The following is a 13385-nucleotide window of genomic DNA, read 5'->3' as shown; positions in this document are numbered from 1 at the left end:
GCAAACTGGTTAAACAACTATGTGTTTTAAAACCGATACTTTTTCGCACAAAGCTATGGTTGAGATACTATAAGTTATTGAAGATCTGCTAATTTTAATACAGCTTATTATACATGCTCAGCTCCAAATCAATTGCAAGAAAATCATCATTCAAAGGAGAAATTCAGAAATCTTAACACATCAAAATAAAACAGCTTGATCACAAACTACACAAGTACATATATATGTTCAACACAGTAAGGATGACTTAAGTAAAAGCTTCAAAATAAGCTTTTAAATACCTCCAAATTCCCAACACTTTTAAGCAATTTTAATATTGCTTTTCTGTCATTTCAGAAAGCACAAGAATTTTTTTTCCTATATTGGAATTAGTTAAAAAAAGAACCCATGAATCTTTCTTCTAGTCAAGCAGAGTACTGACCATTTACCAACATGAGGTACTTCCTCCCAAGAGGGGCTAAATATAAATGACCCAGCTCCAACCAGTATATAAAAATCAAGAGATAGAAGCCAAACACTGAGCTCAGCTTTTTCCACCACACTTAAAATAACAACCTCTAGGCTGATTTATCTTTCCTTTCTACTTTTTTGAAGGCTTCCTTTTCAATTTATTTTACTTTCATTTTCTTTTCAGTTTTCTTGTCTTCCTTTCAGCTTCTCAAGGTAAACTAGCCTCACTCTATGGTTAATTTTCTAAAGAATTTTTCCTTTTACTTGAAGGCTAAAAAGACCAGTTGTCTTACACCCAACAGAGCAGCTCAGAATATCTGAAAGTGTACCCTCTGTCCATTCAACATGTATAAAATCAAACTGAAAAATAGTACAGACAACACAAACAAATCTGCAAAGTGCATTCATTGTTCATCACTGATTGCTGCTTTCTCTCAGTTACACCAGATTAACTCAAATGAAAAGAACTCTACATATAAGAACGATGCTCTTAAATTTTCATATTGGAAGAATTATCAGAGTGTAATCACCATACACGCGCAAACCCCGTTATTTTCATCTTGCTGAGAACATGTATTTGCCAACTACAGAAAGCACTGCTAAACAAGTGACTAATCCTTTCTGAGTTTAATTTTTTTGTCTTTCTGCTTTCACTGCACAGTGTAGCAGATGAAGAAACTGGGTGTTAAATGAGCACATCTGCTACAAAGGCAAAGGGAACACTAAGATAAATGGCCGTGAAAAATGTGAAAATTCAATTTTAAAGTGGGCAAAAATACACATTTACGTTTCTTTAGAAATAAAGAGAATGATGGGAAAATAAACCTGTAATCTTGAAAATTTTGGCTCTGATGGCATTACACTAAACAATATTCTGATTTGCTTTTGTATATAGCTTCTGTGTCTAATTTTCTTTCCAAAATTTATGATAACATTATTAGCAGGATGCTTTTACAAAGCTACTTACCACAATAAATACAGCAAGCATACCTTAAAGTTTACTTTGGTTGGCATTCAATTCTGTATTCATACATAGTTAGTACATTAGTCACTCTGTGGTTACAGTCACTTAAACAACATATTTTAAAATAATTTGTTGACATTATGATGATAAAATTAAAGTACAGTTAAACCTGTATTAAACAACCACTCACAGGACTGCTAAAGGACAGTTCTTTTAATAAAGATGCAGAACATTTCCTTCGGAAGCTGAAGGGAATCTCACAAAAGCTGGAATATTACAATACTTACGTGGTACCAAAAATCTTGATATTTTAAAGTTAAATATTTAACTACTTTATAGAATAGCTGAACTACATGTATGTAAGTATCTCATGTATAGAACACTATTAATATTCAAAATCTTAAGAGGCATGAAAGTCATCCAAAGTAGAAATGTAAACTTTATTATAGGTAATTGCCATTTGGTGTTTCACTAGAAGTACATAACAATATATAAATAAGCAGAGTCCAGAAGCAAGAACCCGTATTCTGAACTATTGCTGCCCTATACTTTAACATAGCAGAGGCATCTCACATCAGACCTGGATCAAGGTGGCCTGTGGCCACGTCTTCTCATTCAAAGCTCTGTGCCTTGTCAGACTGTTCTTATTTGATCACTGATGAATTTAGAATAAAGTGTGAATTATTCTGCTTCTCAAAAGAGCAAGAAGGAGTTTTACTGGCAGTTAGAAATAGCTGGGGTGAAGAGGTGTTCCTATCATGCACTCCTGTGCTAACCAGGCACGATTAGAGCAGAGATGAAGGGTTATACAGCTGACATCACTCCTACAAATAGGGAACTGCAACGCGTATGAGCGTGCTGGTTTCTACACAGAAGAGATGATATATGGTGTATATAGAATACGCCTTATGGGCAAATAATTATAATGTAATTAAACCCATTTGGCGATTACTGAGATGTCTAGGACAGTGTCTGGGAAATCCCAGGTTACGGCGAATTGGCATTTGTTATTTGACCAGTGCAGCTCATTTAACAAGATAATTTCTTAAAATTACTTCTGTTGGTTGCTTACAGTCAACAGTTGTTTAATAAAGACTTTTTGCGTTATTTAAGAACCTTGATATCATGACATCATTGAACACATTGAGATGTCTGTGCAAGACATGGGTTCCAATTCTAGAAATGAACTTCTTTAATATATCTCCGAACCTAGCAAAGTTTTTAATCTGAAATAGTAATTCTCTCTCAAATTCAAACTTAATATTGAACACTTCCAGTAGAAACTTCAACATGTATTGCATAAACACACATGCTTACACACAGCCTAGACATCTGTTTGTCATATCTATCGTCTTTTTCTGTTACGGTGTAATTTGCCAGAACTTTTGAGAAGTCTAGTTTAATTGCCTGCCATTTTAGACCACAAATACAAATGTAAATAAACAAAGTTATACTGACTCTCTATTGTGCTCACTAGTAAGATTACAGGGTTTAATTCTGGCAGAAATGTAATCTTGTCTTTTTTGAAACCACAATTTAGCATGTTTCTTAAAATTTTCACTAGTTGCTGTGGACTGCTTTGATAAATACTATTATATACAACAATGACTCAAGTTCCATCTGTTTGGCTAAAATAATTGTACATTTTCATTTATAAGATTCTAAAACCTCAGCGATGAATGCTAGAGATGAAGTCTGTAGGTTTTCAAATGAAAAGGGCAAATGAAAATCTTGTGGCAGTTAATGAATACACACTAGTCCCCTCTTTGTAGTAAGAGAAACAGAGTAACTTCTAAAAAGTTCCTCAAAAAGACAAATGCACACGAAAGAAGTGCTGCGGCATCTCTGTCAGTGGCCGTGCAGCAGACTGATTTTCCCCCTCTACTCTTGCTCTTGTGAGACTCCACCTGGAGTACTGCATCCAGCCGTGGGGCTCTCAACATAAGAAGGATACAGATTGGTTGGAGCGAGTCCAGAGGAGGCCACGGAGATGCTCAGAGGGCTGGAGCACCTCTGCTATGAAGAAAGGCTGAGAGAACTGGGCTTGTTCAGCCTGGAGAAGAGAAGGCTCCGGGGAGACCTCATAGCACCTTTCAGTACCTGAAGGGGCCTACAAGGAATCTGAAGGGGGACTTTTTACAAGGGCCTGTAGTGACAGGACAAGGGGTAACGGGTTTAAATTGAAAGTGGGGATTTCTAATGAAAGATTAGATATCAGGAAGAAGTTCTTCACGGGGAGGGTGGTGAGGCACTGGCACAGGTTGCCCAGAGAAGCTGTGGATGCCCCATCCCTGGAAGTGTTCAAGGCCAGGCTGGATGAGGCTTTGAGCAACCTGGTCTGGTGGAAGGTGTCCCTGCCCATGGCAGGGGGGGTGGAACTAGATGATCTTTAAGGTCCCTTCCAAACCAAACCGTTCTATGATGATGATCCATATTGTCCACATAATAGTAGCAAGTTCAGTCACATAGTTATGCTTTTTTTAAGAAAAATCAACTTAATTTTTGGCTGTGACAGAAGCTGGCTGCTCTTACTTACTTTACATAGCTCAACAGAGTCAATAAGAATCACTTAATTGCCTGAAGTTGCCTTAAAGTAAAGGTTCTGTGCAGAAAAGTAATACTATTGTAGCTTCCACTCAGCAACTGTGGAAGTGTCAAGTATGAAACTTGACAGAGATAAAAAAATAAAAGACACACAGAAGCTGTAAATTCACCTATGCTGATCTACTAGTCTTCTCTCTTTGTCAGTGCAGGCTTCCTCCATGGAACATACTATAAATGTACAGTATTTTCCTCAGAAGTTAACTGCACTTTTATAGAACAATCAGGTTTTTATTTCTTACATGAATCCCATCCTCTTCATTACATACCCTTGAATCATTCACAGAAACTACATGAGCTTCACACATGGTCTGTATGGTTTCCACATACCTACTGCTGCAAGTATAACTACCTTCAAAATAGAAGACTGTTCAACTGAACATTTAATCTCTAATCCACTCTTTGCTAAACACACATGCAGTTAATGAAAGGTAAGAACATATGTGAAACAATCCTTAAGATGGCTTGATACTCCCTTCAAATCTTCCTGCTTTGTTCTGTGTTTCATAAATGTCAATGATAGCAGAATCCAGAAAAAGCATGATAGTTTTCAGAATTTCTGTAGTACTCAACCAAAACAGTAACTCTTTAAGCAGTGCTAGTCTGTACCAGGTGACAAAGAAAGCAAGCCTTAAACCTGCCAGCCAAATTTGCCAGGAATAAAGCAAATAGGAGAGAACCTGTCAAGCCATTGTGAGGAATAAGTGATTATGAAATAAGGAATGTAATAGGGATGAGTCAGATGAACCAGGAAGACCAGAAAGAGCTAAGTATCAAACTGCAACAGGAAATTCTCATCACCTTTATATTCTTACAGGCTACAAGTGGCTTTGCTTTGCTTCTTTCTAGAAGACTGTCTTGGCACATGTATTGGGTTTGTGTGGCAAGGTTTTGGTACAGAGGTGGCTTCTGTGAGGAGCTGATAGAAGCCTCCCCTATGTCTGACAGAGCCGATGACAGCCATCTCCAAGACAGACTCGCTGGTGGCCAAGGCCAAGTCCATCAGTGATGGTGGCAGCACCTCTGAGATTAAGAGGTGCTAGTTACGATGTGTCCTTTTGGGTAAGAACTTCAGAAAATGTTTACTGAAAGAGAATGAACTCCACAGTACTTTCTACCTATACTAATTATTTTAGTCCCAAATTCTGTAAATGGAACAAAGTGATGCTACATACTTCATGTCTTTGGTGACTTACTCTTCCTAAAAAGGAGGAGTGCAGTTTAGATCAGGAGCTACAATTTCAATTCCTGCTCTACCGTTCTGAGAGAAGGGAAAGGAAGGGATGTCCTTTTTTTTGAGGGGGGACAGGAATCTGGTATCTTAACCTTGTGATAGGCACTCAACCAAGCAAATCATTTACACGTGTGGGTAGTTGTACTGGTGTCAATGTTTTAACTCAGCAATGTTTTTAAATATTTTGCTGGATTGGTATCAAACTTATCCACCCCTGGATGAATCATACCTAGGGAAAAGATAGCAGCATTATCTCTTCTAGTACTACAATTCTAAATAGCACCATACATCAGGTACATTTCACAGTCTTGCTAATAATAATAATTTCTGTGTAACAGGTTTTTTGCGGTAGTAAAAAGTATATTTTCCTCTTGATCTAAGACGTTGCTTACTTGTTAATATTTTAAAATATTTTAAAGAACATTCTGAAAGCTAAGAATCTTCAACAGAGATTTTTTTCAAATTCAACACTTGATCCCCTTGTCCACTCTTTGCAAACTCCATTTCATTTATGTATACTTTTATGCTACATGGCTAGCTGTTCATACAACCCATGTTTACAGTTGTGTACCATCTAGCCTTTTGCCACTGGGTGACAGCCAAAGCATGAAAACAAAAGCCCTATTCAGTAAAAGAATTCCCTGCACTGCTATATGAATATCAAGTGAATTATGCAAATCAGAACAGGAGGAGCTTAATAAAACTCTCTTTCTGACCTTTCTTAGGTATAAGGAGGGAAATATGCTGAGAATCTTGAGGTAAATATCCCTGTAAGGGAACTGTAAGCACAGTAAATGCCGACCTCAACATCTAACTAGAATACTTAATCATAAAATTCAAGGATCTTTGTAAGCTGTACAAATCTACATCACAAAACCAAAGAAAACAGCAACTCTCTCAGTAAAAAGACAGTCTCTTTCTTTGGTTTTGCAAAGGAATAGGAGGGGAGAAAAGGGTCAAAAAAAAGGCTGAGTTCATAAAAGGAATGGTGGAGATGAACAAAACAGACAAAATAAAAATAATACTCTAAAAGTTTCCAAATAATTTTTCATGACAGTAAATGTGAACATTTTCTTTTGGAATTACTTTCTCTAATTTAGGCTATTACTTATGATTTCAGAACAGATGTAAAAGGAGAAGGCAAAACAGGTACCTATCATACAGCACTTCAAAATGGTGCTGTGTAACTTCGAATTTTAACTTTAATAAAAATCAGTTTACTAAAGGTTTATCTGGTTTTCCCCAAAATGTAAAAGCTTTACTTTATACATACTTCCCTAATGACTTTTTTTAATATGTATCACATTTTATGGTAGGATGTAACTAACCCACACAACCCTGTAGAAAACAGAAAGAAAAATATCCTTCTAAGTCAGATGAAATTTGACTATATTTGTGCCAGCATTACTAAACATTTTTTTTCAAGTATTTAAAATACTATGAATATGAACAGCTTACATCATATTTTCAGGTTCTGTTGCACAAGCTCCCACGGCTTTGGTGACATTCACAAGTAGGGCCTGATCAGTTCCAGTAAGTAAGTTGACCAGAGGTGGTATTCCACCACATTTACGGATAATACTTCGATTTATTGGCTCTTGGCAACATTCTCCCAGTGCTCCAACAATATTTACAAGAACTTCTTCAGGCTGGTCAGTGAGCAGTCCTACCAAAGTTTCTATGACTTTATATTCCTGAAATCTAAAATGCAGAAATTAAAAAATAGTTTTTATTTTCAGTATGTTACTGTTATAAGTTGATTTTTATAAATAAAGTATAATTATGACTGAAGTATAATGTTTAATTTCTGTATGTAAAGTATCTTGTTGAAGAAATCACAATACCAGTAAACCACTTCAATCAGTTCTTCAAAGTGTGACATACAGCATAATATCTTTCTCAACCTTTTAAATACATTTCTCTAATTTAGCTATCTAGGAGTCTGCAGAGCAGTTTGAGTTTTTAAAAGCTTGACATGTGCATGCATAAATGCTTGACATGTGCATGCATAAATAGCTGAAAACATACTGTAAGAATGGCAAGTACTGAGGCATCCTAACTTCCAATACTTTTTCCTCCCATGTTAACATAGCTAGAGTAGTAGTACATCAGATGCTCTTCCACCTCTCTGGACTAAAGGAACATTACATTATTTTTCAATAAACGCTATGTTTTAGCGGGTTTGACCTGACCACTTCTATACTTAGTTCAGTCCTAATAAGTGCATTTTCCTAAGGTCAGACCTATAGTTCTAGTACATTTATTCTGTTCTATGCTCGATTCCATTTTGAATTCAAATAATAAATTGACAGAAATTTGAGTTGACTGCTATATGAATACTCCCCTTATTCTTCATAGCACTTTTGATACTGAAAATCAAACTTTTATCTTTAAAAATCCTGGAGGTCCCATCCTACAAACAGATGCATGCTAAACCTCAGAAGTTCATCTTTCAGAACAGCACTTTACTCCTCAGTACTGGGGTTGTCTTCTAAGTTGATTTTGTTGAGAACTTAAAAGATTCTTAACACTTAACAAATACTGTATCTTCCTTTCATACTTCTTTCTGTGATACACCTTGACACTTCCACTTGGTGTATCAAGCTAGTTTTAACCTGTATATTATCTAATAATTATGCTTTGATTTATAACTTTGCATAAACACACATAGTTCCTTCCCTAAAGAGATAATTCCTCGGAGAGTACAGAATTCTCACTTGTGCTTCCCCCACAGCACCTAGCTTCTGGAAATGTCTATTTGAGCTACAAATAAGCTGTCTTTTCCAGGAATCAGTTGTACATGTGGCTTTTCTTTCATACAGAAAAATGAGTATTTTTGAGAATTTGTTGTCAGAATTAGAACTGTTTTAATAAAAACGAGCTTTCCAAGCTCGTTTATCAGTATAACAAAGTAACTGAGAAATGAGAAACTTTCATTTTTCATTATTCAAGCCTTTTCTTAAGGAGGAATCTTCTTATCAACTCTTTCACAGATGGAATGATATGAGCTGGCTCTGCGATGGGCAGGCTACAGACAGAGCTGTTGGCTCGGGCCATCTTGTGTCCAGAAGCAGTACGGCTGCTTGCACGCAAACTGGAATCTGAGCTGGTCGGGCCCAGGCACCTGTATCAGCTTATTGCTGAGTCAGCTCGGCAGTGAACTCAACGTATAGGAAATACTGTGTAGTTTAAAGATAATTCAGTGGCCCTGAAGGAATCAGCAGGGTTTGTTAGTGCTAACTTCACGTCACACTCAAGCTCATCCCCTCCAAATCTACTTACATGTTTTCATATTATCCTCCCTCCTTGTTCCATAGTGCCTTCCCATCTCGAGTTTGGAGAGAGTTTTCTGCTTCAGACTCTGCACTACGTAATACATGAATTCAGCTCAGGTCTGAAGTTGCGCCTGGCTAGTAACCTTCGTGGAGTGTCAAGCACTTGCCAGAGAGATGTGAGTAGCCCAGCAAAAATCTGTTTGCATTTGAACAGCATTATGGACTACAGCTATACAATAAATCAAACAGGCCATGGCTCATTCTCCAGCCCTGAGGACAAGAAGCACAACATAGCATCCATACGGCTGAAATCTCTCCTCATCACAATTCAGGGTGGCCTCACCCATTTTGACTAATGGAAGCAATCTGTTGCCTGCACTATTCCCAAGGAGTGTCTGGGCATTGTCTGGGACAGCGCTTCCTGGCACAGGCCAAACTGTGTAAGGGACTGTGCTAGCAGTTTAACAGTATGGATAATCTTTACACAGTGCCCAAACGCTGAAAGGTTTGGCCCTGTTCAGTTTACTAATACAGAGCGAGCCATTCAGGCCATCTCATCACTGATTGATCCAGAACTAGGATGCCAATGTGGAGATACTCAAAGCCCACAGAGAAGAAGGATATACATTTCTGAAAAGCCAAGTTACTGTGCAATCAAGAATGCAAAAAACAGTAGAACAGCAGTAGAGTATGTAAAAGCCATGTCTCTGTATATCAACAGTTTGGAAACTCATTTATACAGTAAAAAGCCAGACTGTAAACCCTTATCACTGGAATTTTGTCTGATTTTTATCCAGCAGTTATCTACCATATCTGCTTGTCCAGCAAAGCACACTGAAATCAGGGCTGCAGGAAGAGGTTACCTCTCACCGATAGTCCTTCCAGCCTATGAATCTTACCTTGCTCTGTACAGAGCAGCAGGAAGCCTAGCACACACTCCAGTGGAGCAGGCTTTTTTGTTGAGGTAAGGTGCATAAATCTGATAAACAAATTTTCGATGAGGGGGTTAAGTATTTCTAATTATTAGGCTGTTCCATGAAACGTGGTGATAACTCCTGCTGTCACATTCTCAGATAATCACTCAGAACCCTGACACTGAGAGGTTGTAGGTACCTACGGTAGGACTCTCATTAGTCAATTCCACTCATTTAGAAGCTGGGTGTCCAGACTAAGCTACTTTTCGCAGCCCCTTCTGTAGTCAAGGGGAGAAGCATCTCGGCTAATTATCGTAAATTCCAGTACATTTCTAAAGCAGGTGGACCTAATGTGTATTAGATACCTACCCTAAAATGAGATAATATGCCTCTGTCTCTTGTTGTAAAACATTTAAGTGTGCTGATTACTCTCTCTACCATGTAGCAATGATTCTGGTTTGTAAGATACAGAGAGGAGCGAGATATCAGATACACCTACATCTCAAACGTTTACTATGTGCTAGTACACCTCCTGACTCACTGTCCTACACCTTAACTATTCTTTAGAGGCAGCAATTGTCCACTTGGACTCAAGATTCTAGGAACTTAACACTGTTTCCACTGTACCCTGATGAGGTCAGGTGGCAATATTTAAGGACTACAAAACCTAAGTTGAAAGCCCAACTGATTGTAAAGTATGGTTTTGAAGACTCATGACATAATAATTTTGGAAACAACAGAGGCCCATAAAATCAAAACCTGATAATGTAAGAAACATTTGTAAAATTAAATTGTTACTTGGACACATTTTCTCCACTGATTGCACATTTCCAGATTGCTCCCGTCACTGCTGCTAGAAGTCGTTTGTTTTCAGAGTTACCAAGCAGAACAGACAGCGGTTTTAGACCTCCATGCTGTCTAACCAAGTCACGTATTTCTTTATCTTCTGCGCACTATACACACAAAAAAAAGTGAAACACGTAAAACGATTTCTTCAAAAGCTAGGTGTATTATGTTGTAACTGGTAAAAACTCATAGAGAAGAAAACATAAATATTTCATTGAAGTATCTGAATATGCTAAGAACTCACCAAGAGAGTTTGACAGTGAACCGCTACTGTATATGCAACAGTGTTTATACTATCACACTGTCCACCTTGTGGGCAAATAAACATAATAAACCAAAGCAGCTCTTTGCACAGTATGTCTTGCCTCTCTCCGTTGGTTACACATGCAATCTAGGGCTTGCACACAAGAAAAGCAAGTAGGAGCTAATTACAGTATTGAGTATGCAGCTAAAATGTTCTAAGAATAAAGCCAAAGACCATCAACATTTTTATAAACAAATTTCTTACAAATTAGAGAAATAGTAAAACTAAGAAATATTAAAACTGACAATCCCATGAAAACAAAGGTCTAATCCTGGCTCTGATTTACTGATTATAATAATAGAATTACCTTAAATATGGCACTTGCACAATGCATCTGAAGCTCCTCATGTTCACTACTCAGATTTTTCACAAGATACTCAATCATTCCTTCTGTCCTTATTGCAAGTCTGTAGCTTGGCTAAAAAGATAAACTGTCTCTTTTAAAACCTTTATATTAACAGTTAATAACACCAGTCACAATAATAATACAGTGCTACAGTTCTAGGCTTGTACTTTATTTTAAGCACAAGTGATCCACATTGACTTGAAAATACTACTGATGTTCTCAAAGTTAATCAAATACGTCTGCAGTGGTCTTCAAATCACCTGTAAACCCACGTGCTGAAATGCCTATTTGTAGCCACCTGGCTTAAACAGAATTCAGAATATTCTGAAAGGTGACCAGACTCCCTGCTCAGAGTCATGGAAGAAAAAGAGGCTTGAGAATGGGATCAAGAAATACCCACTCATTTCATTGTGAGCCAGCAGCCAAAACAACAGATCTATTCCTAGAACAAGGTTAGAAAAATATGTTCTTAGAATTAAATTTTTTTAATGATCTTTTCTTCCACATTTGAACCCACAGGCATTGTAACAGGGGACCATTTTTTAAAAGAGGGGAAACATCTGTGTAAAAGATGCATTTAGTGTATTTCCAAATTTGATCAGATAAGAAACCCTCAAAAACCTCAACTCTTCAATGTAGACTACTGAAGCTAAAATCTACCATGTCACTGTCTTGTGGTGCATTCATAAACCTGTGCAGTTCAAGAAATTAATTCTGAAAATATAAAGTGGTTTATAATGTAAAATCTTTTGGAAAACCACATCGTCCATGTCTCAAATTCACCAAGAGAGCTTATGTATGTTTTTGACCTTGAGTGCAATGCACCTTAATTTCAAACATGATTCCACAAATGGAGAAATAACCATTCTTCTTATACAGTAATGGCAGAAAATACTTGCATTCAAATTTAAAACCTGAATATACTCAAAGTTGCAAAACCTGCCAGAGAAATCTGTAGAAAAATCTTCTTTTTGCAATCGATCAGACACAATTCACAAGGACATTGTAAACCTCACTGCCCTGCACTGCATTGGATCTTCCTGGCCACAACTGCAGGTAAGCTTTGTAGAATTTAAATGTACTGACCAACCAGAATACAGAATCTTAAGTTGCCAAATTAGTCAAGGATGACAACAAATAAGAGGAAAAAGTGAAATTGATTAAGGATTTAATTTATATATTTTCTTTCACAAACTACTCCTAGCCTTTTAAATAAAAACTATGTGTTCTTTATTACAAGCTGTGACCTTCTCGGGAACAGTTTGACCACACAAAGTATCCACTTCCTGATGGGGTAACTGCCCTGGTTTAAGTGACAGCCAAATTAATGCTTCCTTTTAGTTGCTAATTGTTTTAATGATTAGACATAACGTAGTTATATGTGTTTACTTACCTCTGAGGCACATTCTTGTAGTGTCCCCACTACTGGTGTTAAGATGTCTGCATGTGAACATTTGAGCCATCTCGCTAATAATGGAATGCCACCAGCTTTACGGATTGCTTCTTTATTTCTGATGCTTTTGCTGCAGCTCCAGAGTGCCAAAGCCCCACAGCGTGCTATTTCAGTATCTTTTCCTTGATGTGGTGTTAGACTGGTTGATCCCACTGAAACACATTCCAGCAGCCCAACCTAAAGAAACACCACATTTTTAAAATTATCTACAGGGAAGTTTGACATTATACTGCTTTTTAATGATGGGAAACACTACCACAAAAATCACACATACATCATACGAAGTATTTTTTTGACAAAAATATGCATATGACAAGGGTACAAAATTCAATATCTGCTTACCAATCTCCTGATTCCTCCATGCTGCCTTACTGTTCTTCGTGCTTGTTTAAATCGAGCAATGTTAGCAATTGTTTCAGCTGCCAAACATTTCAGAACTTTATCTGGAGAGTCCAGTATTTTCACCATGATCTGTAAGCCCCCAAGATCTGCAATTGCATGTCTGATCAGTGTATGTTGACTAATCTCCTTCAGGATTTTTAATGAACCAATCTAAATAATGAAAGATAACAGAAGTCAAGCATTATTTAAATACACATAAAATGAAAAGAAACTGATTATTTTCCTAAACAATCCCTGAAATCAAGAAAATACAGAAATGAAAAAATAATGAAATCTGTTTTCTTTATACAATATAACTTTGAAAATTGAAAAAATATTCTAATAGAAAAGGCATATTCATTGTTCTATTCAACACAGCTACTTACCTGACATTTAATTTCTTCTGTATCAAGTAAATTAATTAACACTTCAAGACATCCAGTATCTCTGATGGCCAGCTGACATGTTTCTTGAGCCAAATTGAAATCTCTCATTGAACACAAAGCAATCACAGTAGCTGTTGGATTACCTCCCTAAAATAAATAATTAACAAATGTGTAAGGCACATTTAATATAAAACTTAGGGTCTTCTATTGGTACTGGTAAAACAACTACTA

At 37.0% G+C, this 13385-nt stretch overlaps 1 protein-coding gene across 1 annotated transcript in view; it reads right to left on the bottom strand.

Annotated features, from left to right (window-relative positions):
- Positions 1 to 13385, bottom strand: part of ARMC4 (armadillo repeat containing 4) — a gene marked incomplete at its 3' end in the record, with an annotated part of 57235 nt that overhangs the window by 14362 nt on the left and 29488 nt on the right. The window contains exons 10-15 of the mRNA XM_010153945.1: positions 13155 to 13301; positions 12730 to 12939; positions 12328 to 12564; positions 10896 to 11006; positions 10237 to 10391; positions 6708 to 6950 (exon numbers count right to left, since the gene is read on the bottom strand). Of these exons, the coding sequence (XP_010152247.1) occupies positions 6708 to 6950; positions 10237 to 10391; positions 10896 to 11006; positions 12328 to 12564; positions 12730 to 12939; positions 13155 to 13301 (1103 nt within the window). The remainder of the gene's footprint in view (positions 1 to 6707; positions 6951 to 10236; positions 10392 to 10895; positions 11007 to 12327; positions 12565 to 12729; positions 12940 to 13154; positions 13302 to 13385) is intronic.

Source organism: Eurypyga helias, unplaced genomic scaffold (assembly GCF_000690775.1).
Source record: "Eurypyga helias isolate BGI_N326 unplaced genomic scaffold, ASM69077v1 scaffold11136, whole genome shotgun sequence".
Taxonomy (NCBI): domain Eukaryota; kingdom Metazoa; phylum Chordata; class Aves; order Eurypygiformes; family Eurypygidae; genus Eurypyga; species Eurypyga helias.
This window is presented reverse-complemented; position numbering and strand designations above follow the sequence as displayed.